Here is a 27,147-nt window from a genome sequence, read left to right on the forward strand (position 1 = left end):
CTTCTCTTTGGATTTTCTGTTGAAGTGAGTACCTAAAGCAGGAATGATATTGCAGTACATTAGAAAGAACATTGGGATGGATGGATTATGAATACAGGATATTAAATAAGTTGCCATATGCTTTGATTGTCAATTTTATTAAATCTCTTTTCTTTGTTATGGGAGAGGGTTCAATGATGAGTTGAGCAAATGACTCTGATTTTTTTAAAGATATTAATTAAAAAGAAAGAATGATGGATTTTGTATCAGAAGACCTGGGAGTCAGATTCAAATCTCTTGTCTCCAAACCAGTTGCTCTTTCCCCTGTACCAAATCTGAAAGATTGTAAATTCGCTATTCTTTCTGGGTCATAGTTTCACTATCTATAAAATAGGGTAGTTTAGATCATCTTTAAGATTCTTTCTAGCTCTGCCAGCCTATGAGATAACTAATGCAATGCAGAGCTGCAATCAAACTGGGCTTTGGCTGATAGCAGTGAGGGCAGGAAATTGAACCTGCTTGCTTATACTTCCTCTCTCAGCTCTTTCTGGTTTCATAACTCCATCAACCACCCTGTGACACCCTCATCCCTTCCCCGTCTTAGCTACTGGGGGGGCCCTGAGGACAGTCATTTCCTCCTTTTTACCTTAGGTTGGCAACTCGCTTTAACAACTGATTCTCTGAGTCCAGAATTAGAGATTCTTGAGTCTCCTCTTCTCCAACCCCATTGGCCACAGTGCCATGAAGGGTGCCTGCACCTTATGCAGGCTGCCCCTGCTTGGAACCTTTCTCTGGGGTAAGTTAAGTTCAGAAGAGAAGTTCAGAAGTTCAGAAGAGAACAGGTAAGAATAGAGACTAAGGGGGAAACAGGAGCTTGGGGAGTATGGGTTAAGGAAGTTTTTTTTGGGGAGGGGATTGAGTCATAAAGAGGAGCAGTCAAAGAGGGAGGAAAAGGCATGGACAATCTGATCGGGGCTCAAGATCCCAGGGGAAAAAAAAAGAGAAAATATTCAGAAAAATTGAAAAAGACTATCAGGGACAGAGAGAGAAGCAGAAACAGATGTGGAACACAGTTGTGTTAGGCATTAGAAATTTCAGTTCAAAAAATTTTTTGTAAGTGGAAACAAGAGGTGCTGAGTGGGAAGGATCTGAAATTAGGAAGGTGTGGGTACTTGAGATTAAATTTTTGAGGTGGAGTGAGTGAGGTGCTCTGGCAGACAGAGGTGAAGTTTAGTATGGGATCAAATAGGGGGTAGGGTGAAGAAGTTGGGTGTTCGAGAGGACAGGAGAGCCAAGAGCCAAGAGCTAAGAACCAAGATATGAGAGGAGCTTGGGTGTTAGAAGGGACATACTTGGGGAAATGGAAGCTAGAAATGTTAATGGAAAACCCAAAGGGAGAGTTCAGTCCGGAGAGGCAGAAACTCAAATCTTCAAAGGAAATGAGACCTTCTAGAATGAGGAAATGTGATGCTTTGTGGTCAGTCCTAATCACTGGTAGAGGCTCCAATTTGGGAGCTCAAAACCCCAAATCCCCCTGGGGAGAAGGAAAAAAAGAAAAGGATTCTCTCTCCTTTACCTTACATATCCTCCTCACCCCCTAGCACATTTTCCCATTTCCTTTATATCAGCCAAAAACAAGTGTATAAACATGAAATATTTAGGCCTTTTTTGAGGCTTTAGCCTCCTCTTAGTTCTCAACCTAGGTATTCCCAGTCCTAAATCTGTGAATACCTGGAGACACTGGTCAAGGGAAACTGAGGAGAAGGGAGTAGGTGAGTAGGGGAGATACATAGGGGGATATTTTGAGGCCCTACCAGGTCCTGATTCTCTGATCCTTCTCTTGCAGCATTGTCCTCAAGCTATAATCTAGACACCAGCCACCCTCAGATCTTTTCCTTCCAAGATGCTGGGAACCATTTTGGGTATCAGGTTCTACAAGTTGGAAATGGGTAAGGCCCTAGAGAAAGGTGTCAAATAACACCCTAAGCAGCAGCAACACTTCTACATTATGGAAAACAGGATTAAAATGTAATTAGTATATGTTTAAGAAAAATAAAGAAGTAAAGACCTTGTTAATTTGTGATTTTTTAAGTCAATATACTGGTTGGCCCAGGGATTCTTTTCTATTTAATTTTTGAGGTCACTGCCCTAGAGGGAGAACCTGGTTCTTACCTTCCTAACTCTGTAGGCATTAATGGTGGTTGATGTGTAAGGAAGAAGGAAGGACACTCACCTGGAAGTCCAGAGACTTGACTTTAGCTATTCTGGCATTTACTTATATGTGAAAAGTTTTCATAGCTAATGGAGGATGGCCTTGTAGTCAGGAAGACCTGGGTTCAAGTCTTGTCTCTGACACACATAACTGCTGTGTGATCATGAATGAGTGCCTTGGGGCAGCTAGGTGGCGCAGTGATGAGAGCACTGGCCCTGGAATCAGGAGGACCTGAGTTCAAATTTGACCTCAGACACTTAATAATTACTTAGCTGTGTGGCCTTGGGCAAACTATTTAACCCCATTTGCCTTGCAAAAAAAAAAACCTTAAAAAAAATGAGTGCCTTAACCTCTCAGTGCCTACAACAACTCTCAAGGCTATAAGATACAAGTGCATAGAGGTTTTCCCACACCCTGAGTTCCTTATATCAGCAGAATCATAAGTCTAGATAAAATAAGAAAAAATTGCTATCCTGCTTTGACCTCTTTCCAGGGCTTTTAAAAAACTTACATAATAATATCTTGAATATATAACTTTGGAAATGCCAGAGAGTAAAGAGGCATGATGGGAAAAATGGGAGGGATTCACCAGCAAACTTTGGGGGTGGGTAGTGAGGCTGAGAACTCTTTGAGGCATTATTTGGTCTTGCTCTACAGTCCCAAACCCCCTCCCCACCATGAGAGTACAGCAGGAATCCCAGTGTTTCCAAAGACCCAGGCATCTCTGTCTTATAGAGAGCATTTTTCATCAGGGTCATTGTGGGAGCTCCTGGAGAGGGGAACAATACTGGGAACATCTATCAGTGCCAGCCATCCACAGGACACTGCCAGCCTATGGACCTGAGAGGTAAGCACCATGATGTTAACAGGTCTGATCATGATTGGGGAGCTTCTGTTGGCTTCTGAGTTACTTCTACTATTTCTCTTCTTTCTTACCACAGATGGCAATTTCTCTTCCAAGTATCTAGGCATGACCTTGGCAACAGATCCCACTGATGGACGCTTCATGGTAAGAGAAATAGAGAATCAGTAGGTTGAGGAGGGAGGAAAGGCAAATAAGTAGAGATAAAGGATAAGATCAAAGAGTCAGATGATTTGTGATAGACATAGAGAGAGAGAATATCAAGCAATCATGAAAAGAGTGATCTTGGACCTGGAGTCAGGAAGACCTGAGTTCAAATTCAGCCTTAGATATTACTAGCTGTGTGAACCTGGACAAGTCCCTAAATCCCATTGCCTTCTCCCAAAAGAAAGTGATGTAACTAACTTTGAAATATAGTTTTCATGACTGAACATGTATAGTATGTGTCAAATTTCTTGATTTCTCAATGTGAGGGAGAAGAAGGGGAAAAAGGGAGGGAGAGAAAGAATTTGGAACTCAAAAAAAATTTTAATTTGAAATTGGGGAAATTTATATAATTTTAAAATCAGAGAAAAATAAAATGTTAATTTATAAAAAAAGAAAAGAAGGATTAACTTGGAATAAAAAATAAACCTGGGTTTATTTAAGTCCTATCTCTGCTGATTATTAATATTAATTCTATGACCTTGGGCAAATAATTTCACTTCTCTGGGCCTGTCTCCTCATTTATAAAATGAGAATAATAATACTCCAACTATTTACCATCCAAAGAAGTTATGAGAAAGGTGCTTTGTAAACCTTAAAAATGTAAATCACCATAACCAGTGTTTAGTAAGTACATAAGACTCAAGGCCTTAGGCTCCACTCATGGAGTAAAATGAACTACCTGCACTCAAGATTACAATCTACCTCCATGTGGGAGACAACTAACAGTTCAGATAGTTAAATAATAACTGGAGATGGTCAGAGAAGAAATCACCATGGACTTGAGGAGGAGAATGGGAATATGTTTTAACTTTCTCAGAGAAGGTTGCTCTCAGAGGGCAAGGAGAGAACTTGGAACAAATTCTTCCCTTTTCAGAGGAGGAAACAATCTGAAAGGGAGTGTGACTTGTCTCAGGTCATATAGCAATTATAAACATAGTTAATATTCTGATGGGGGCAGAGGAGAGGGGAAGTATCATATAAACAAAATTAGAATAAAAAGAGAAGAGGAGTGAAGAGAAGAGGGTGAAAGAAATATGGGCAAATTACTAATCAGGAAAAAGCAGTCAGCATAGGATATTAGGAAAAGAGCTTAGACTGGGAATGGAGATTCAGTGGATGATCTTTAAGGTCTCTTCCAGCTATGGTGTTTTCTGCTCAGTGTTTTAAAGTTCCAGCTGTGATGTTCTGTGCTCTGTGTTCTGAGTTCACTCCAACAATGATGTTCCATATTCTTTTCTCCCTGTTTCAGGGTCTCGTCTAACTGATACCCCATGTAGACATCTTTCAATTCTGAAATTCTTGTTTCTTCATTCTAAAACCCCTTGTCTATGCTCCAAAGTTCTTGTTTTCTTTAAAATTTTTTTATTCAATTTATTATGAGTTTAATGTCAAATAATTTCCATATACATATAAAACAGAACAAAAAAGAAGAGGAATATATACATGAAATGATGAATTTTTATTGTGTAGATCTTGCCTTTTCTTAATCAATTCCACACATAACTTTCAAAGTTATCCTGCTTGGCTGAGATTCCTTCAGGCTTTTGTACTGTTCTCTTCTCTGAATGTTTTTAAAAAAAACAACCCCAGTGACCCTTCCTTCTTTCTCTTTTTATTCTCTTTCTTTTCCCTTCAGCCTTCACTTTCTATCTTCTCAAGACTCTTTTTAGTTCTTATATTCTGTGTTCCATTTTCTAAATTTCATGATAGCTTTCACATTCTCTATGATATGCTCTAAAGTCTCTTCCTGTTCTCATATTTTCTATTATGCGTTCATCTTTCAAGTCTGAGATTCTTTGCTAGCTGTTCTAAAAAACCTTCCTTCTCTGATAACAACAGATAGTGGTAAATTCTTGATTGGTAGACTTTTGACTGTCCTCCATCTCTGGTTTCACACAGGCTTGTGACCCTGGGCTGGCCAGGGAATGTGATCAAAACTTCTATTTGAGTGGCTTTTGCTATATCTTCCCCCCAAATCTGGGCAGACCCATACTTACACGTCCTGGTTATCAAGGTAAGAGGAAACCCAACCTTTGTATGGCGGTTCTCACTTTGGGAAGTGACAAGACCACAAATGAGAAATACAACTTAGTAAACTGGTTTGCCCTTTATTCCAGCAATCACTAAACCAAAGGGACAGGGACAGGAATGGTTCCGGATGAAATGATGGTTGTCTCTTCTCCTAATCTTTGTATATCTGACCCCTCTGCAGAATGTCTAAAGGCAAACGTTGATTTGGTGTTCTTGTTCGATGGATCCTACAGCATAAATAATGATGATTTCAAGAAAATCCTGGAATTCATGGAAGATGTGATGAGAAAACTGGGCAATTCTTCATTCCATGTGCGGGGGCAACTGGAGCTGGGTTATTGGGTCCTGAGAAGGGTGCAAGGTCTAGGAGAGGGGAGAGCAAACTGGTGGGAGGAAGGACCAAATGGTCAGTTAAATCCCCTGTCTCCATCTCTATCCAGTTTGCAGCTGTCCAGTTCTCAAGCTCCTCCAAGACTGAATTCTCCTTCTCAGATTATATCAAGACAAGAAATCCTGATACTCTGCTAGCTAATGTCAAACACATGCAAAAACTCACCAATACCTTTGGGGGCATCAACCATGTTGTGTGAGTTCTTTAGTCTTCTGGGCTACAAGGGCTACTTGCATACACATTCTCTCAATTGATTCTCCAAACAGCAACTCTAGGACCTGTTGGAAATACATGGATATAGATATAGATATAGATATAGATATAGATATAGATATAGATATAGATATAGATATGGATATGGATATGGATGTGGATGTGGATGTGGATGTGGATGTGGATGTGGATGTGGATGTGGATGTGGATGTAGATATAGATATAGATATAGATATATAGACACATATAAATATGTTTATATAGCTATGTGTGCATATATGTATATATGTATTTATACAACTTCACTCACATATATTTACATAAATGAATGTCTTTTGGTTTTTTTTTAAACATTCTAGTCATTTTTTGATTTGCCCTTCCCCAATCCTCCCTGATAAAAAAGGAAAACAGGCAAAACTGATCCATTCAGCACATCAGTTTGTGCCTGCCTCATTTGGTATCCATTGTTATTTTACCTCTGTAATGAATCTTGATCATTGCATTTATTCAGTTTGTGTCTCTTCCCACTCCCCATCCAAGTCATTCCAATCTTCCTTTGTCCCTCAACATCTCTTCTATTCATCATTTTATTTATTTTACTTTATCTACTCATTTTAATAGTGTAATGATATATTACATTGATATGCCACAATATGTCCAGTCAATTCCCCAGGTGATGGCCCCACTTTATTTCTAATTTTTTGCTTAATATCCCGTGGAATAAGAAATGAGGAAGGTGGATATATCCCTAGATCTTTTTTCCCTTTACCAGGATGATATAATAAGGCAGGAACGTAGTCCAGAAGGAAGTCCACTGCCCTGTGTTGGAGAAACAGGGGAGAAGGCCCTCACTTTCCTCCATTTTTTGACACAGAAAGAATGTATTTGATGTGAATCGGGGTGCCCGCCCTGAGGCTGTACAAGTAATGATCATCATCACAGACGGGGATGCTACTGATAATGGAAACATTGAGGAAGCCAAACACATCATTCGCTATGTGATTGGGGTATGGGTCCTCTAGGCTGCTACCTTGGTAGCCTCAGCTCTTTCTTTGAACCTACACACTTCCTGTTCTTATCCCTCCCTGGTTTATTGTGGGGTCAGTGAGTGCTTTGAAGCATCAGTCAGGGAGCTTGCTGAAGTGATCTCTTCACTCTCCCACAGATCGGGAATGGAATTCAAGAACCTGATAAACTTACTGACTTTGCCTCATATCCCAAGGAGAATTTTGTGAAGATTCTGGCCTCTTATGCCCAGCTTAAGGGACTGTTTGATGACCTGGAAAGGAAGATCTATGATATTGAAGGTGAGTGGTAGATTCTGGGAAGGAGAGTAATAATAGTAAAAACAATAATAATAGATAACATTTATATTACATCTATTATGTGCTAAGAGCTTTATAAATGTAATCTCATTTAAACCTCACAAAAACCCTGGGAGATAGGTAATATTATCCCCATTTTACAGATGAAGAAACTGAGACAAACAGAGGGTTAGTGACTTGTCCAGGGTTACTCAGCTAGTAAGTGTCTGAGGTTGGATATGAACTTCTGGGTTCTGGCTCTAGCCCTGGTGCTCTGCCAACTATACCATATAACCACAAAGAGAAGAACTTTCAGTGAAAATAATCTGATTTATTTGTTCTGAAAATTTGGAATTTTTTAATAGCAATTTTATCCAGTAGCTTAGCCGACCAACAAGTATTTGTCCTGCTCCATTTGAGTGGGATGTAAAAAAAAAAAAAAAGAACAAGAAAAACTTAGTTCCTTCCCTTTACAAGCTTATAATCTAGTTGGAAAGACAATTCATAACAATAATAATAGCAACATAATTGTTTAACATCTACTGATTTACAAAGTACTTTGTCCATCACCTTATTACCCTTATCTTACAGATGAGAAAACTGAGTCTCAGAGAATCTTGTCCAGGGTCACAACAGGCTTGTAAATATCAGAACCTGAATGTTAACCCAAGTCTTTTGATTTCAAGTCCTATTCTCTTTTCACTTTTCAAAATTCAAAAATTTTCACAATTTTACAAAATTTTGTTCTTTAGTCATTTTTCAGTCATGTCGGACTTTCAAACTCTATTTGGGGTTTTCTTGGCAGAGATACTGCAGTGGTCTGACATCGCCTTCTCCAGTTCATTTTTCAGAGGAGGAAACTGAGACAAACAGGGTCAAGAGACTTTCTCAGGGTCACACAGCTAGTAAAAGTCTGAGGCTAGATTTGAACTCTGGAAGAGTCTTCTGAACTCCAGACCTGGTGCTCTGTGCACCGAGTCACTTAGCTATCCATAATGCTATATAATAATCAATCAAATATTGAAGACATCTTACATGTCAATAGTCCCCTTAACATACTGTGTTCAGTTTGCTTTGGCAATACATGCTAAAAACCGAATATTCCTGACATAATGTGATAAGTGATACTATCCCTGGATGTTGTTAAGTTGTTTCAGTCATATCTGATTCTTTGTGATACTGTTTGGGTTTTTTGTTTGTTTGTTTGTTATTGGTAGAGCTGCTGGAGTGATTTGTCATTTCCCTTTTCCCATCCATTTTTAAAGATAAGGAAACTGAGGGTCACACAGCTAACAATTGTTTGAGGCTGGATCTGAATTCAGACTGAAGAGTCTTAACTGACTTTATCCACTGTGCCATCTAGATACTCAGTTACTCTCAATGTTGGACTTCCCTTAATCGAGTTTAAGATTACACTCTTTTTCCTTTTTTTTTTTTTGTCACTATGTCATGCTTCAGATTGAACTTCTGGTCAGTCAGACATTTTTCACTTGAAGCAAGGCAAGTTCCCCTCATCTTTTTATTGTTGTTGTTTTGTTTTATTAAATATAAGTATAGTATTTAACACTTCTACTTATTTAATTTCATATTGCTAGTTTCAGCTAATCACAATCTACAGGATTGTTGATTCTGTTTTCTTAACATTATAGAATTTACAAACTCAATAAAAATGCCTTTTTTTGGCCTTTAACTAAATTATTTATAAAAATGGTAACTAGAAGGACCAGCTATGATGAAGCAGTGGATAGAGTGCCAGCCCTGGAGTCAGGAGTCCCTGAGTTCAAATTCTACCTCAGACACTTAATAATTACCTGGCTGTGTGGCCTTTTGCCTTCCAAAAAAAAAAAAACAACTAAAAAAAATGGTAACTAGAACAGAGTTAAAGACAGATCCTTAGAATTCTTCAGTGGAAACCTCTCTCTTGGTTGATTCATGTCCAATAATTTATTCTCTTTGGAGAATGGATGGAACATTGAAACTGAATTTAGAAGATCAAGATTAAATTCCTGATTTTTGATACTTAAAAATTTTATCATGTTTTAATTAATTAATCAAACATTTTCATTTTTAAATATGCCCCTACTATCTCCCCTGCTAACAAACCATCCCTTATAACAAAGATTTTAGAATGAATAGGAGCTGAAAAAGACAATTCAGGAAATCCAATCAGTACATCACTTGCTTTTTCTCCACTAAGAGTCCCTCACTGATACAAAGGAAACATGAAAGTGTATTTTCTCAACTGTTATTTGAGAACAAGTGTGATCATTATAATTACATAGCATCTAGTTTATTTTTCAGTTGTTTTCTTTTACATTTCATTCCCATATACAGTGCAATAAAATAAAAGGGAATTGTATATAGAACTATAAATCTCTATAATATATAACTAATTTTTTCTTTAAAATACATATATATATATATATATATATACATATTTTAAAAAAATCAAAGTTTTTCTCCTTGCCTATGATTCCTTAAGTGACTTACCCAGGATCACACAGCTAATAAATTTATCTGCCTATAGTGCATATTTTTAAAAACTGCTTCAGTGACCCCTATTTCTTTTTGGTTTCATTTTTTTTTCTTTTGACTTTCTGTTTCTACTTTTTAATTCATATGATCTGCAGTCCACATTCTAAATTTCAGTCTAGCTTCCACAATGTGTATTATTCACTCAATTGTGTTAAGGGAATGATTGATGAGTTATGGGAAGGAGTTTCCAAACCCAGTCATTGATGAATTCGTTGAAAGAACAAAGGATGTTTAGCTTAAAGGAGACTCAGCAGGATTGAAAGCTGTTTTTGTTATGTGAAGGGTCATTATGTGGAAATATTATCTTTACATTATTATAGTTACTGTATATAATGTTTTCTTGATTCTGCTTAAGTTTTTTATTATATAAATATTTTATTTGTTTTCCAATTACATACAATGATAGTTTCTACCAACCATTTTTTAAATAAGGTTTTGAGTTTTACAATTTTTGTCCCTCCCTCCCTCCCCCCCAACAGAAGGCAATCTGATATTGGTTTTAGATTTTATATCATGATAAACATTGATTGAAATCGAACAGATTGTGAGAGAAGAATCAGATACAAAAGGAAGAAAGAAAACATTAAAGATAGCAAAATTACATAATATATGACTTTTAAAAATTGGAGATAATAAGCTTTGATCTTCATTTAAACTCCACAGTTCCTTCTCTAGATACAGAGGTGATCTCCATCACAAATTCCCTAAAATTGGATGGAATGATCAAGTCCATCAGGGTTGATCATCATCCCATGCTGCTGTTAGTGTGTATAATATTCTTCTGGTTTTTCCTCCTCTCACTCAGTATAAATTTATGCAAGTCTTTGCGGGCTTTTCTGAAGTCCCATTCCTCATGGTTTTTTATAGAACAATAGTGTTCCATCACATACATATACCACAATTTCTTCAGTCATTCCCCAATCAATGAGCATCCCCTCAATTTCCAATTCTTTGCCAGCACAAATAGAGCTGCTGTGAATATTTTTGTACATATGGGATTTTTATCCTTTTTCATGATCTCTTCAGGATACAGACCCAGTAGTGCTATTGTTGGGTCAAAGGGTAGGTTCATTTTTTATTGTCCTTTGGGCATAATTCCAAATTGCTCACAAGAAAGGTTGGATCAGTTCACAGCTCCATCAACAATGCAATTAGTGTTCCAGATTTCTTGCACCCTCTCCAACATTGATTATTATCCTTTCTGGTCATATTGGCCAATCTGAGAGGTGTGAGGTATGAGGTGGTATCTCAGAGATGCTTTAATTTGCATTTCTCTAATCAATGATTTAGAGCAATTTTTTTATTTGACTATAGATCTGCTAAAGACTTTGACTCATTGATATGTATGTGTTCCCATGATTCTCTGAATTCTTTATATTAGTTGTTTTTTATGGAATAACAATATTCCTCTTGTACCACCATTTATTTAGCCATTTCCCAGGTAGTGGGCTTCTACTTTATTTCATGGAGAAGATGATATGTGAAGAGAGTTTTAAAGGAGAAGTAAGAATTCAAGAATTAATAAATATAAATTAGATAGAAAGATAGCCTAAGGAAAGGAAAAGAGAGTTAGAGAGACCTGGCTTGGCTGGAACATAGTTTCTGGAAGGGAGGAATCTTTTTTTAAATCTGAAAAACTAGAGTAGAGGCAGTGGATAGAATGCAGGGCCTAGAGTCAGAAAAATGAGTGTTTCTGGGTTCAAATCTGGCCTCAGATATTTTATTAGCTGTGTGACCATGGGCAAGTTGCTTAACCCTGTTTGCCTCAGTTTCCTTATCTGTAAAATGAACTGGAGAAGGAAAAGATAAACTACTCCAGTATTTTTGCCAATAAAACCTCAAATGGGGTCGCAATAAGTCAGACATGACTGAAACAACTAAACAACCACAACAAAGGTAGTGTCAGATGATGACAGGTCTTGCATTTAAAGCTGTTAGAATTTTACTTAGTATAAAATAGGGAACCACAAGAGAACAGAGAAGTGAGATTATTCTACTGATGTACAAAGAAAGATTAATCTGTGTGGACAGACTGAAAGGAATGAAATGTAATAATAATAATAATAATAGTTAACATTTATATGGGCCTATAACTGTACCAAGTACTGTACAATTATTAACTCATTTCATACTCTTAATAATCCTAGATATTATCATTATTCTGAGGCAAATTGAGGCAACAAGAGTTTGGTGATTTGCTCAGGGTTACACAGCTAGTAAGTGTCTGAGGCCAGATTTGAACTTAGGTCATTCTGACTCCAGACCCAGGCCTAGAGAGTTGAGGTTAAAGGACATGTTAGAAGGACTCCTGTAAAAACACAGGACCTTCACTGCGCAATTGGAACAAAAAGAAGGGAACAAATGCTAGAGATGTTGCAGAGGCTCAGTGGACAGGACTAGGTAACTGATTAGATGTACAAGGTAAGAAGGGAAGAGTCAAAGATAACACCAAGGTTTTGAATGTGAAAAAGTGGTTGAATGGTTATTCCACAGGCAGAAATAATAAGTTTAAGAGGTACACTAAATCTAGGAAGAAAGTTAATAAGCTCAGTTTAGAACATTTTGAATTTAGGGTATCATCCAGAGAGATACATTGAGGTATGCACTGGAGTTATGTTGCAGAAGAGGTCAGGGCTGTGGCTATAAAGACTAGGGGGTCAGCATAGAGGTGGTCATTGAAGTTGTCAGATTGAATAAAAGTTAAAGGAGTGATTGTAGAGAGAGAAGAGAAGACCAAGGACAGACTCTTAGGAAACACATTAAGGAATCACAGTGAAGGAGACAAAGGAGAGAGGTAAAAGGAGAATCAAGAGTGTGTTTTCTCTGAAACCAAAAGAGGAAAGAATTTGTAGTAGGAGGAAGTAGAATCCCACAGCTGGCAAGTGTCTGAGGCGAGCTGACCCCAGGGTCAGTCATCAACTCAACCCAAGAGGCCCTACTGGCTCTTGGTATAGCTTGGTCCATAAGTCTTCAAACTTACTAGTAAAGTTTTTGAGCCAGAGCAGGGGCTGGTGATTGTTTTATTTTTATATCTTCTCTGCTCTTATTAGACACAAAGAAAGGTTAGATTGCTAATTCCTTAACAGTAGGGGCCTGTAGTATTTATCTTTTTATCTCCCTTGACACTTTATAATTGTCTATTCTGCTGTGTCTGTCTGTCTATTTATCTATCTAGTTTATCTAGTTATATGTCTGTTTATCTGTCTGCTCATCTGTCTATCTGTCTGCCTGCCTGCCTGCCTATCTCTCTGTATATCTATCTGTAAGTCTGTCTGACTATCTATCTATCTGTCTGTCTGCCTACCTGCCCAACTCTCTATTTGTGTCTGTCTGGCTATATAACTATCTGTCTGCCTGTTTGCCTGCCTGCCTACCAGTCTGTCTATCTATCTAATATATCTATCTATTTATCTATCTATTTTTAAATCAATGAATGATTTTTCAGAGGGCTAAACTTTGTTATGAGGTGCTTGGTGACATTGCAGTGTCTATATGTATGGAGTTCTGAGGTTAGCTTTTCTTTCTTATTTTTAACAATTTTAATCATTTGGGGCAGGGTAGTGGGGCTTTCCTCTGTACTGCCCTCTCTGTCCCTTAGTGTTTCTGTGATATTAGGCTTCACTTCCAATTCCTGGTTTCAGTTTCTTCATCTATAAAATGAAAAAAATTAACTCTTTCCTCATTGCAGAATGCTTTGACATGGGACAGAATATCATAAACATTCAGTTGTTCAACAAATACTTATTCACTGCCTATTATTATTCTGCACCCTGTTAGTGGAATTGCAAAAATAAAAATGAAACAATCTCTACTCTCAAATATATACATTTGAAATTGTATGCAAAAGAAATACAAAATACATTTTCTTTGGACTGGTGGTGGTGGTGACAGCAGTTGAGGAATGCAGGAAAGGGCTCATATCAGAAGTAGAATTTGATTTCTTGAAGGAAACAAGAAATTCTAAGAGGAGTGCATTCCAGAGATAGGAGGGACAATGGGTGTAAAGCGGAAAAAAAGGTAGTGTGTGTGTGTATGGAGGATGTGGGTGTATTATTAGTTTGGTTGCTTTGGGGAGAGATTGGAGGGCACAGTCACGTGAGCCACAAAAACCAATTAGGAAGTTATTGAAATGTTCCAAGAGATAGGTTTTGAGGAGGGTGCTTGTACTAGGACAGGAATGGATGAAAGATGTTGTGAAGGTATAAGATCCACATAGGATGAAAGGAAGTGAGGATGACATCAAGGTAGTAGATGAGAAACGTGAAGGATGGTTGGGCCTTCTAGAGAAATAGAGAGGCTCAGAAGAAGGGTGGGTTTGGGGAGAAAAATAATGAGTTCTGTTTTGTTCAGAATTTGAATTTAAGATACCTATAGAAAATTCATTTTGAAATGTCAACTAGGTAGTGATAGATGCTCAGAAGAGAATCTAGGGATGAATATACAAATCTGGGAGTTATCTACATAGAGCTATTAAGTAAACTCATGGAAGGTGAGTAACTAAATGAGAGAGTGAACAGTGACAGCATAAATTATCACTCAGTAAACACATTTTATGGTATCAGTCAATAAGCATTTATTAATAGTCTACTATGTGCCAGACATTGAATTAAATACTTGAGATACAAAGGAAGGCATATACCAGAAGAGCCAAATTCTAATTATCAGACAAGTTTTCTATTTCAGCAAGTTTTTGCTTAATTAGGTTTGGGTTTGTTTTTTTTTTTTTTTGGTCAAAGATTGTAGTGGGAGTTGGGAAATGATGAAAATGAAAGACAAATATCAAGAAAATTGATTTTTGAAAAAACAAATGAAGAGGCTGAATTAGATTATGTGGTTCTCAATCTATATGCTGTTGTAAAGACCCTATTTCAAATAATCAATAAAATATACCTTCTATAAATTTGAATAAGCCCATTTCAATAAGTGCTATTATTTTTCAAACATATGTAGCTGTTATGTTCACAAAATATGAATTCCTCCAAAAGGCTACTGAATTCATGGTAACTTTTCATCATTGTTTATTTGAAGCAGCTAGATAATACAATGGATTTAATGCTAGATTGCAGTCAGGAAGACCTGAGTTCAAATCCACCCTTACATATTTATTAGCTACATGACGTTAGATAAATCATTTAGCCTCTGTCTCAGTTTTCCCCATCTGTAAAATGAAAATAATAATACAATTTCACTTAAAATGAGATATTTGCTGCAAACCTTAAAGCATTAATAAATCAAAAATCATTTTTAAGTGCCTATTATATACCAGGCACTGGAGATACATAGAAAGTCAAAAGATAGATTCTGCTCTCAAATCTGATGGGGGAGATAACATGCAAATAACTATGTACAAAAAAGACATATACAGGATAAATAAGAGAAAGTCTATGGAGGGAAGGCACTAGAATTAAGGGGGATCAGAGAAGGCTTCTTGTAGAAGATAGGATTTTAGGGTCAGCTAGGTAGCACAGTGGATAGAGCACAGGCCCTGGAGTCAGGAGAACCTGAGTTCAAATCTGACCTCAGACACTTAATAATTACCTAGCTGTGTGGCCTTGGGCAAGTCACTTTACCCCATTGCTTTGCAAAAAAACAAAAACAAAAGATAGGACTTTAGCTGTCAAGTGAAGGAAGCCTGGGAGGCCAGGATATGGAAACGAAGAGCATTTCAGGTATGGGGAACAACAACCAGTGAAAATGCCCAGTTTGGAGATGGAGTATCTTGTTTGAGGAATAGCCAGAGGACCAATGCCCCTCTAAAACTGTTGGCTACCATCATGATTATTGTTTCTCAATTAATGATCACAAAGAGTACAACTACTATTATTTGAGGGAGTGATGCTCAAATTTTTTCCACTATTAAAAAAAGAGTACTTCTCAGAAGTATTAGGAATCACTGAACTATATAATCTCTGAGGTCCATAGCGGTTAAGAGGTTTGCTCAAGGTGATTTAATCTGAACCCATGTCATCTGACTCAAGATCTATTTTCTTTCCACTATACCACTTACCCTCAATGAATCCTCACAGGCACTAGTAAACAGCAAGATAAGATTTCTTTCAAGATGGAGCTGTCTTCCAGTGGGATCAGTGCTGACCTCACTCAGGTAGGTTTGAGAACTGAAGAAAGGCAGTAGAAAAACACAGGAGTTTATGGAATAGGGGGAATGACACAGACCTATACTTTAGGGAAATCACTTTAACATCTGTTTGGAGGATAAACCTTGGAGTGAGAAGGTCCCATATGGTGATTTGAGGACCAAAAGTAGTTGAATAAAACCCAGAGATGCAGTTGTTTCTGAGGAAGGGCACAAAAATAGCTGATCTGCCCCTAGTGTCTTTCCTTTTGCAGGGCCGCAGTTTGGTGGGAGCTGCTGGGGCTCTGGATTGGGCTGGGGGGTTTATAGACATGGAACAAGATCTGAAGCATGAAACATTTGTGGGTAACCAACCCATGAACCAGGAGGCAGAGAATGGGTACTTGGGTAAGGTTGTCTTGTTACCCTCCCCCCCTAATTCCCTGGTTAAAAGGCAAGTAAGTGCCTTGCTCCAGAGATCCTTGACCTCTTGGCCCTCTACCCAGCCCTATAAGCTCTTGTCCCCAAGTCTTTGGCTCCCTCCACAGGCTATACAGTGACTTGGCTGCTTTCCAAGAGAAAAAGGAACCTATTGGCAGCAGGTGCTCCTCGATATCAGCATGTAGGTCGGGTGCTACTCTTCCTAGAACCAAAAAGCAAAGGAGGAAACTGGAGCCAAATTCAAATACTTGAAGGTACTCAGGTGAGCAGAATATGTGACTGCAAGTGAAGATGAAGGTGTGTAATGGTGAGACACTGAAAAACCTGAATAAGATGGGGACTTAGGCATCCCCAAGACCCTAATGAAATGAAAAGAGCACTTAGGTGAAGTGTTTTATAAACCATAAAGTGCTGCTTAAATATCACTTGTCATTCCCTGAGCTCCGACATTTACTTAGTTGTTAAATCTTGGGCAAGTCTCTTAACAGCTGTTTCCTCTTCTGAAAAGTGGAGGTCATATTATTTATGCTGTCCAGCTTCACAGAATTCTTGTAAGCAGAGTGTTCTGTAAACTAAAGTGCTATATAAACATGCATGATCATCATTATACCACCTTTCTCTATATATATATAGGTTGGCTCTTACTTTGGAGGGGAGTTGTGTGGGATTGACATGGACCAAAATGGGGAGATGGAGCTACTATTGGTTGGAGCACCCTTATTCTATGGGGAGAGAAGAGGAGGCCGTGTTTTTGTCTACCATAAGAATGAGGTAGAAAGCCACAGTGTTTTGTGTGTGTTTCTGTGTGTGTGTAGGGGGGATTATAAGGCACAAGAGAAGTATGTAAAAGGAGAAAAAGGAGAGCCTTGTTTCTTCTAAGGCCCAGTCCAAGTTTTGCCTCCTTCATGATCTTGAGTTAATATTGCTCTTCTCTATACTACTACCCTAACTGTAATTATCAATCATTCTACTTATGCCTAATCATGGAGCCTATCAGAAGGGAAAAGAGCCCATGTTCTAATCTAACAGATCGAAAGAAGCTCCCCCGCCCCGTACTCCAATTTCACTGCATTTTATTTCAATTTAACTTTTTCAAGAATGTGAATCTTTTTTTTTCCTATTCAGAGTGTAAGAATTTTGAGGATGGGATGTAAAGGAGAAAGAACACTGAACTGAGATTCAGGAGACTTGAGTTTTATTCTAGGCTCTGTCACTAAATCAATATTTGACTTTTGGCAAAAGGCTTCTCCTCTCTGGGTTTCAGTTTCCTTATCTTAAACATGATATGATCAGCTGAGGTCCCTTCTAGATCTAACATGCTTTCTAGTGCCAAGATTCCAGGAATTACTCATTTGCTATTTTTCTTTTGTAATTTCAGTATCTGATAATAATGTCTTGCACATGGTAGGTGCTCAGGAAGCACTTCTGAAGGTAATAAATGAGTGAATGAATGAATGTGTGATCCTTTCTCCTTGCTCCCAGTTGACCTTCCAAATGTTGATGGAGCTTCAAGGGAAAACTGGATATCCCCTGGGTCGTTTTGGAGCAGCCATCTCTGCTCTGACTGACATTAATGGGGATAACTTGACAGATGTGGCTGTGGGAGCCCCACTGGAGGAGAGGGGGGCCATTTATATCTTCAATGGAAAGCCCGGAGGTCTCAGTTCCCACCCAAGCCAGGTGAGGAGCTTCCCAAAGCTTGTTCCTTCCCAGTTGTTTGATATCAGAGTTTCTGACTTAGTGGGACCACTTTTTTTTTTGTCCTAGCGTATAGAGGGCATCCAGGTATCCCCAGGACTCCAGTACTTTGGGCGATCCATTCATGGTGTCATGGACCTTGGAGGAGATGGACTGGTAGATGTGCTTGTAGGGACTCAGGGCCAAGTGATTATGCTGAGGTAAGGTGACATGGGATCCTTTGAATTCTATCTAGAAAACACCAATTTTGAGGATTTAAGAGATAGAAAAACTGATGCCTGGGTATTATTGTTGGGAGATTGTTCTGAGGGAACAAGAATGACAGCCCCCTCCCTACATCCATCATATTTCAACTTGGGAACTACCCTTTTGAAAAATGGAAGCTAGAGCAAAGGTAGTGGTCTACAGAGAAAGAAACATGAAATCTAAAAGAGCTTAGGGGTAGATGGCTCAATGAAGGAGGAAAAGTCACAGTTGAATATTATTCAGAGCCCCACCTTCCTTTGTGAATTCTCACTTGATTTTACCTCTCCTTTTTACCTCCCTTTATCCAGCTCTCGTCCAGTCTTGGACATCATCTCTTCATTGGACTTCTCCCCAGTGGAAATTCCAGTGCAGGAAGTGGAATGTTCCTACCAGACCAATGCAAAGAGATCTGGAGTCAACATCACTGTATGCTTTTGGGTCAAGAACCTTACCCCCAAATTCCTAGGTCAGTACTGTTTAGTCATCTTTCCTCCCAAAAAACAGTCTTCTCCTCCCACTGTCTAGCCCCATTTGATCTCATTGTCTCATAGATTCAGAACTAGAAAAGACTTTAGGGATCTTCTTAACCAAGGTCCATAAACTTGTTTTTTTAATTTTGATAACTGCATTTCAAGATAATTGTGGGGTTTTTTTGTAATCCTTTATATTTTATTTTATGCATTTTTAAAAACACTTCTAAAAAAGGGTCTGTAGGCTTCACTAGACTGTAAGGGGGACACAAAAAATATTAAGATTCCTTAATCTAGGTCAATCTCTTTATTTTACAGATAAGGAAAATAAGGCATAGAGAAGCTAAGACACTTCCCCACCTCTTACATTTGTTGCTAGTAGCAGAGCAATTTCTCTATTGCAATCCCAATTTCTCTATTCCATTGCTATTGTTCCTACCATTATACTATTTTCCTGTTCAGAATTCAGACCTCCTTCATCCCAACCTCCCAAATCTCTTTACTCTGTCCAGGACCTCTTGAGGCTAATCTCACATATAATCTACAACTGGATGGACACCTGACCAGAAGTCGGGGCTATTTCCCTGGAGGGAAACAGGAAATTGGAGGAAACATGACTATCACCCCTAAAAAGTCCTGCATCCAACAGTGGTTTAATTTTCCTGTGAGGAAACTAGGGATTTGGGTTCTAGGGAGGGAAAATATGACAGCTAAATGTAATCCTAAAGAGTTACTAGCTTGGGGAAGGAGAAGTTCAACAGATAGCTATAATATTAATATACTTGCTTCTTCTAGATGTGCATTGATGACTACAACTCCCCCATCAGTGTCTCCCTGAATTTTTCTCTTTTTGAAGGTGGATCTAATGTAAGAGGGAGTTGCAGGGATGGGTATGGGATGGGAATGGAAATTCAATACTATATGATTTTAGAATCTCCAACTTATTGCTGTCAGGAACCTTAGGAACTTAGAATGTCAGAGCTGGAAGGGACTTTTGAGACTAGTCAAACCTTTTATATTAAAAATGAGAAAATTGAGGCTTAGAGGTGAAATTATGAGGCACTAGTTTGTGGAGCTAGAAATTTAAACATTGTCTCTATCACAAAATGAGTCTTGGGTAGGTGTTCAGGATGAAATGGGGGAACAGAGGAAAGAGGTTTCTGGAGGAACAGGGGAAAGAGGTTTCTGGAGGTAGAGTAACTAATTAGGAGGCAACTGCCAGCATTAGAAACTTTCTGGGGTCATAGAGCAATGATATCAGAGGAACCTCCTCTACAGATTAAATCAAGCACCCAATCAACAAGTATGTATTAGGTCTGTATTAATGTCTGTTTTTAAGCACCTACTGTCCCCAAAGGGTCTCACACATTGCCCAGAAGGTAGACCTCAAACTGCGGCATCATCCTCCACTTTTTTTTTTCAGTTCACTAGCATTTAGATTCTCTTGCTCCCACCTCACTTCCTCCAATAGAAGACAAGGAAGAGGAAGGAAAGAAAGGAAGGAAGGAAGGAAGGAAGGAAGGAAGGAAGGAAGGAAGGAAGGAAGGAAGGAAGGAAGAAAGAAAGATATGTACAGTCTTTGCAAAACAAATTCCTACATTGGCCATGTCTAAAAATACTTGAGTAGTTTTGCATCCTGAGTCTGTTACCTCTTAATAGGAGATGAGTAGCACACTCCATTCTCTACTTTTAAGAGCAACAGCAAAGTAGGGAGAGAAGAGCAGTGATTGTGCAGCAAGAAGTAGAGCTGACTCTGGGAAGGAAGGGGCAGAGAGCATAATTAGGTATTACCCAGTCTAACTGTTCTCTGAAAATTCTCATCTGAATGATCTCTTCTTCCCCCTCTCTGCCTCCTGGTTTCTCATTACTCTTCTCCTGGAAAGAAAATACAGCCTACGATGAGTCCTGCCACACATTCCAAGAGCAAAGAGGTAAGAAGAAAGACTGGGAGATGGCCAGAAAGAGAAAAGAAAGATGTTTTTAGGGGTGGGTAGAAAGAATCCCTGTTGGTATTTTTCTCTCTAGATTCCTTTTGAGAAGAACTGTGGAGATGACAACAAGTGTGAAGCCAATCTGAAGCTGAATTTTCATCCCAAAGGGTTTGTATGTCCAAGGCTCTGACCTTTATCCCTTTGCATCAGTAGTGATTCTGAGCCCAGCCTCCAATACTTTCCTCAAACCAAATCCACTTCCTTGATTCTGATTAGAACAGTGTCTAAGACATCCATTGTAATCATGTAATAAATGTTTATTGATTGATTGGTGGGGCCTTGGCCCTGTTCCTTGACCTCTTCCTTAGATCTCCTGAGTTACATGTGGCCCCTTCATCCAACTTCTCTGTCATTTTGGAACTGAGTAATGTTCAGGAAGATGCCTACAAGGTTCACTTGGATTTGATTCTTCCCCAGGGCCTCTCCTTCAGAAAAGTGTCCATGCTCCAGGTAAAGAAGAAGGCAGTGAGTGCCCTGGTCCCAAAAGTCTTGACTGTTTTCTCTCAGATTCTGTTGTCTTCTTCCTACCTTAAAAGATTAATGGACTGAAAAATTCAATCAAGGTCAAGAAAGGGGGGAGTCTTCAAACCCTTAAGTTCTTGGATGAAAAAAGTACTTTAAATTAGTAAATAGTTGGGGGTGACTAGTTGGTACAGTGGATAGAGCACCAGCCCTGGAGGCAGGAGGACCTGAGTTCAAATCTGACCTCAGACCCTTAATAAGTGCCTAGTTGTGTAACCTTGGACAAGTCACTTAACCCCATTGCCTTAAATAAATAAAAAAATTGTAAGGGGAAATTTGTGATTCAGATAATGTCAGAGTTGAATAGGGCATTAGAGGTCATCTGGATCAATAGCCTCATTTTATAGAGAAGGAAACTGAGGGCCAGAGTGGAAAGTGACTTGACCAAGGTCACATAGTGAATTGGAACTTGAGATGCAGGATGGAATAGAGAAAGGACTAATTGAATTTAGAATAAGAAAGACCCAGATTTGAATTCCAACTTTGCTACTTAATATCTGTGTGACCTTGGCTAAGTGATCTAATTCCCCTTGGCTCAGTTTTCTCATCTGTGAAATGAAAGCATGAAATTTGATGACCTATGAAGTTCCTTCCAGCTCAGAAAGTATATGTATCATAAACTATGATCCTCATCCAGGGCTCTTTCCATTAAGTCCAATTGTCCTGCTTAAGGTATGTTCCTAAGCTCTTGGAGACTGATGTCTGGGAGAATAATTCTGTCCTTTAGGGACCAAACTGGCACCTCAGTTTTTTTCTCCACCATCTATAACCTCAGAGTCAGGTCCCTGTGAGCTGTGAGGAAGGAAATCACGAGGTTCAGCTCTCTGCCTGGACTCTGAATTGCAATGTGAGCTTCCCCATCTTAAAAGGAGGCAGTACGGTAAGATCCTTTTATATCAGGGACTCCAAAAGTCTGGAATGAGAAGTTGGGGGATCAGCAGGTCTGGGAAGGGATTATAAAATGGAATGGAAAGGGACGATTAAACTGGGGGTAAAGGAAGAGGAATGTCTGTGCCCCAGGAAGGAAGAAGGAAGGAGGAAGAAGGGAGGTAGGGTGACATGGTCCTTGAGTTCTGAGGCAGCATCTAATCCTCCCTGGTGCCTCCCTGATCCCAGGTATGCATCCAGATAATGTTTGACACCTTGTTGAACAGCTCTTGGGGGGACTTCCTGGAGGTGAAAGCTAATGTGAGCAGGTGAATGAAATTTAGGCATGCCTTTTCTCAAGTTCCCTTCTTTGTCTTCTGCATCTCTCCAGGCTCAGTAGCATTGTTCCTCCTTTCCCAGCTTACTCCCAATATTGCCCCCTATGCAATTCTGCTCAGTTGATGTACATTTGTACTGTCTGACCCCTGTGCCCACAGAGCTCTCCCTCCTTCCTGGCTTCCCTGGCTTCCTTGGCTTCCTTCGAGGCTCAGCTCAAATCTCACCTACTTCAGGAGTCCTCCTTTGGTCTCCCCTGTCTGACCCTTCCATCTAAAATTACCATCTATTTTCACTGTATATATCTGATATGTATGTTATTATTTTTCATGCCATTCCCCCTATTAGAATGCAAGGAAGGGCAGGAATTGTTTTTCCTTTGCTTGCTTCTTTAGTGTCTGACACATAGTAAGTGACTGATAAATGCATGTTGATTGACCAATTGATCTGTGTCTGCAGTGACTACGAGGACTCCATGCTACTAAATGACAATTTGGCCACCAAGAGGATTCCCATCCTGTTCCCTGTCAACGTGATGGTTGAAGAGTATGTTTTCTCAGTCCACCAAGAGTCTAGGATTCTGTTCTCCTGGCTTCCTAAATTCCCTCCCCTGTGACTGTCCCTTTAAGGGCCTGCTCGTCTTGATCTTCCCCCAATCCCAACTTCAGGACCCATCACCTTGTTTCAAACTATTGCTATTGCTTCTTAACAGATCTTCATGCTTTCAGACAGAATTTCTCCTATTCCAATACATCTTTCACACCCCTACCAGACTAATGTTCCTTATGAATAGATCTAGTCATTCCTTCTTTCCTCTTTTAAAAAAATCCCAAAATTCTCTCCATTACCTACCAAACAGATGAATGTCAAAATCTTTGCCTAATATTTAAGGTACTCCATAATCTCCAGGTTCTTAAATGAGAACAGTTTACATTTTTAGGGTACTATATGGATTAAAGATTTTTTCCCCTGTCAGCTACCTGGTAAGGGAGTACAATTATTAACTCTGTTATCTATATGAGAATCCTTTAACTCAGGGAGACAGAAGGATTTGCCTATACTTTTAGTTGGAGCCAGACTATGAACATAGATCTAATGATTATAATAAGTACATCACCTTTTCCACTATACAACATGCTTCTCAGCCAAGTTTTGAAAATGATGTGGAATATATAATCTATATCAGATTGCATGACATCTTGGAGAAGAGGGAAGGGAGAGAAAGAAGAGAGGGGGGGGACTGGAACTAAAAATCTTATAAAAATTAATATATAAAACTATCTTTACCTGTAAATTGGAAAAAAAGAAAATATTATTTACCAAAAAAACTATGTAATCTGTAACAGTGAGCCATCAAAAGCCCTTGAGCAGGGAAGGGTCATGGTGGTTATTAGGAAGCTTTGTTTGGGAGAATCAAAAGATCTGAAGGAGAGAGCTATATACTCAGTAAGTCCAGAAGACAAAGCTAAGATGAGATGAAAAACTCAATTAAGAATCCCTACCTAACTGGACTCACCAGTTTTGCTTTTTTTTGCTCTATTTTACCTCAGGTTTCTTTGGTCTCTCACCTAGAAAATTGTTTGGTCAATTGTTTGAGATATTGAACCAAGAAAACCCAGAGGATATGACTGTGTTTTTCTCTAAGGAAGGCGATACAGAACAGCAAAGGGCATATATACAGAAAAAACCCATTCTAACCCCACTCTTCATTAAAACATGGACATTAGAGTTGAAAGGAACATTAGAACACAGAATTCCAGAACCATTGAACATGGAGCATAGGGTGTGAAATGTACTCCTAAAACTTTCTGATGGCGGCTAGGTGGTGCAGTGGATAGAGCACTGGCCCTGGAGTCAGGAGTACCTGAGTTCAAATCTGCCCTCAAACACTTAATAATTACCTAGCTGTGTGGCCTTGGGCAAGCCACTTAACCCCATTTGCCTTGCAAAAAAATAACTTTCTGGAACGTGAAATTCCAGAACTAAAATGGACACTGGAAAGTAAAATTTGAGAGACCTTAAAAACACAAAGTATAAGGGCTGGGGAGAACTAAGAGACCTTGTAGGACAATGATGTCAAACTAAAATAGAAATTGGACCACTGATCTCTACACAAGGATCCCTGTAGGCTATATAGTGACTTAATTTAAAAATGTAATAATATCTGTGTTTTTATACTATCATTATTATTTGGTTTAATATTTTCCAAGTACATTTTAATCTGGTTCAGATCACACTTGGAAGTTTCATAGGACAAATGTTTGATACCTCTGCTTCAGGGGGCCATATTGTATCTTCATTTGTGTTATACCTTTGGTGATATTAATCCATTCTTCATTGCCTCTAAGAGTCTTTGTCTCAAATTTCTGGAGTAGGCAGGAATAAAAATCACTAGAGCATAGATTTAGGGCTGGAAGGGACTTTAGAGGTCCTTCAAACCTCCTCATAATACATATTAGAGAACTGAGGCCCAGAGAAGGGAAAGGATGTATTATAAATATATAAGTAGTAAGGGGCAGAGTCAGCACTGAACCCTAGGTTTTCCTCACTCTAGAACTTTTTTTTTATATTGCACCATGTTCTTGATCCCCTTTGAGCTGGTGAAGATATGCAAGTATATCTGAGTACTAGATTTTATTTTGTGCAATCTAAGGCAGAATTAGCTTTTTTAATTTTTGTTAAGAAGCCATGCCCACTATTGGCTTATATTAACTTGTGTTTAACTACAGAGCCTGGCACATAATAAGTACTTAGCAAATGCTTATTGATGTTTCTTTAAGTCATGCTTTCCCCATCCTTTACTTGTGTAACTGATTTTTTAAACCTAAATGCAAGACTTTGCATATATTCTATTTTGGAAGGTAGCCATTAAGCTTAATGATGGCGTCCTCTTTCTTTACAAAGCACCTGCTAGCTCTTTAGGACGTGATACCCAATGTTCCCTTCTCTAGTTGTACATATCTACCATTTTCATTTTCTCTCTCTTTAACAGCCAGGAAAATTCCACTTTGTACCTCAATTTCACCTCCAAAGGTCCCAAGATCCACAAGGTGCAACATTTTTACAAGGTAGGAATCATAGACTCAGGTTTATATCTTAAAATCTTAGAACTGAGAAAAACTTCAGGGCTTCTTCAGGAACTTCAGGAAATTTCTTGTAATCCACTTGTAATTTCTTGTAATCCAAGGTCACACTGCTAGAAAGGATCAAATGCCTGAGGTCAGATTCAAACTCCCCACCTCATCCTCCTGACTCCACTAGGCCACCTTGGGCAAGTCACTTAACCCTGATTGGCCGCCCATCCAGGACTATCTCCCCAGTTGTCCTGATTCCTATCTGACACCTGGACCCTGCTGGTTCTGGAGGAGAAAGTGAGGCTGGTGACTTGGCACAACCCCCCACTCAAATCCAATTCTTGTCATGGCATCACCTCCCTGATGTTCTTCTTCAAGAACAAAGAATAAACAATAACACCAATCAGAGACTGCAGAACCCAGTGTCCCCACCATACTGCCCAGCATTCTATCCACTATGGTACCACCTAGCTGCCCTCTTTCATATAGTAAGCTTAATAAATACTTGCTGATTGATTCCCTATCTTTTACTTGTGCAATTTATCTTAATTATATTTTTTCACTCATTTGTAGAGATAGTTTTCAACATTCTTTTTTTTTTTTGTAAAATTTTATTCTTCTCTCCCTCTTCCTCAAGACAGCAAAGTGATCTGTTATAGGTTAAACATTGTGCAACTGATTTTTATAACTTATAGAGGCAGCTAGCTGATGCAGTGGATAGAGCACCAGCCCCAGAGTCAGGAGGCCCTGAAATCAAACCTGGCCTCAGACACTTAATAGTGTGATCTTGGGCAAGTTGCTTAACCCCATTGCCTTGCAAAAACAAAACAAAACAAATAACAAACAAACAACTTACATGCAGGGTTGGCTAGATGATGGAGTGAATAGAAGACTGGGCCTGAAGTCAAGGAGGACCTATGTTCAAATACTGCCTCAGATATTTACTAGCTGGGTGACCCTGGGCAAGTCACTTAACCCCAATTGCCTCCAAAAACAACAAACCTTTCAATGCAGAACTCTGAATTTATTCCCTTTGAATTTTATAGTAATTTTGACTCTGGTCCAGATCATTCTAAACCCAGTTTTTGTGATGGATAGTGTTAACAAATTGGGTTGAAATTCAGATATTCAGTAGCTGTGTGATCTTAGGCAAGTCACTTTACCTCTAGCTACCTCATTTTCTTCTTCTATAAAACAAAAGGGTTAGACTTGAAAACCTATAAAACTCCCTTTCGGTTTTGAAAACTCATTGACTTTCAGAATTGATCAGTTTTAATCCACTCATTTTACCTCTTCCTCAAAGAGGGAGAAAACTGAATCCTAGAAAAGGAAAAAGATCTGTCCAAGATCATAATCATAGTAAGTTCAGAGCCCAGGAATCTGAACAGATATCTTGTTCAGTCCAAGTTGTACTCTACTAGACTACTTCCTTCTAGATCTTTCTCTTAGTCATTGATTCCTAAAAATACTAGCCTGATTAGAGGGGACAATAAAATACTCTTCCCTTCTTTACAAAGTTGTGGAACTCTAGATGTGAAATATTGGGTTAGATGTGTACATTAGTTTTGCTGGATATCTTTTTTTTCTTTTCATTTTTAGTTAGGAAGGATGATTACTGGGAAGAGGAAGAGAGAGGAATATATTTGGAAATTTAGGCTATATAAAGGCAAAAGATAGCATATTTTTTTAATTGGT

General features: G+C 38.8%; 1 protein-coding gene across 1 annotated transcript in view; it reads left to right on the forward strand.

The window, feature by feature from the left end:
• The first annotated feature begins 521 nt into the window (after nt 1-521).
• Nucleotides 522-27,147, forward strand: part of ITGAL (integrin subunit alpha L) — a 32,277-nt gene continuing 5,651 nt past the window's right edge. Inside the window, exons 1-25 of the mRNA XM_074207833.1 lie at nt 522-775; nt 1,826-1,928; nt 2,944-3,038; nt 3,133-3,200; nt 5,160-5,274; nt 5,473-5,603; nt 5,732-5,877; nt 6,770-6,902; nt 7,061-7,202; nt 15,761-15,837; nt 16,083-16,215; nt 16,356-16,510; nt 16,882-17,019; nt 17,731-17,928; nt 18,016-18,146; nt 18,501-18,658; nt 19,175-19,326; nt 19,458-19,529; nt 20,546-20,593; nt 20,688-20,761; nt 20,962-21,103; nt 21,951-22,055; nt 22,292-22,371; nt 22,838-22,924; nt 25,371-25,446. Coding sequence (XP_074063934.1) covers nt 721-775; nt 1,826-1,928; nt 2,944-3,038; nt 3,133-3,200; nt 5,160-5,274; nt 5,473-5,603; nt 5,732-5,877; nt 6,770-6,902; nt 7,061-7,202; nt 15,761-15,837; nt 16,083-16,215; nt 16,356-16,510; nt 16,882-17,019; nt 17,731-17,928; nt 18,016-18,146; nt 18,501-18,658; nt 19,175-19,326; nt 19,458-19,529; nt 20,546-20,593; nt 20,688-20,761; nt 20,962-21,103; nt 21,951-22,055; nt 22,292-22,371; nt 22,838-22,924; nt 25,371-25,446 — 2,814 coding nt within the window. The 5' untranslated portion in view covers nt 522-720. The remainder of the gene's footprint in view (nt 776-1,825; nt 1,929-2,943; nt 3,039-3,132; nt 3,201-5,159; nt 5,275-5,472; nt 5,604-5,731; nt 5,878-6,769; nt 6,903-7,060; nt 7,203-15,760; nt 15,838-16,082; nt 16,216-16,355; nt 16,511-16,881; nt 17,020-17,730; nt 17,929-18,015; nt 18,147-18,500; nt 18,659-19,174; nt 19,327-19,457; nt 19,530-20,545; nt 20,594-20,687; nt 20,762-20,961; nt 21,104-21,950; nt 22,056-22,291; nt 22,372-22,837; nt 22,925-25,370; nt 25,447-27,147) is intronic.

Source organism: Macrotis lagotis, chromosome X, assembly GCF_037893015.1.
Source record: "Macrotis lagotis isolate mMagLag1 chromosome X, bilby.v1.9.chrom.fasta, whole genome shotgun sequence".
Taxonomy (NCBI): domain Eukaryota; kingdom Metazoa; phylum Chordata; class Mammalia; order Peramelemorphia; family Peramelidae; genus Macrotis; species Macrotis lagotis.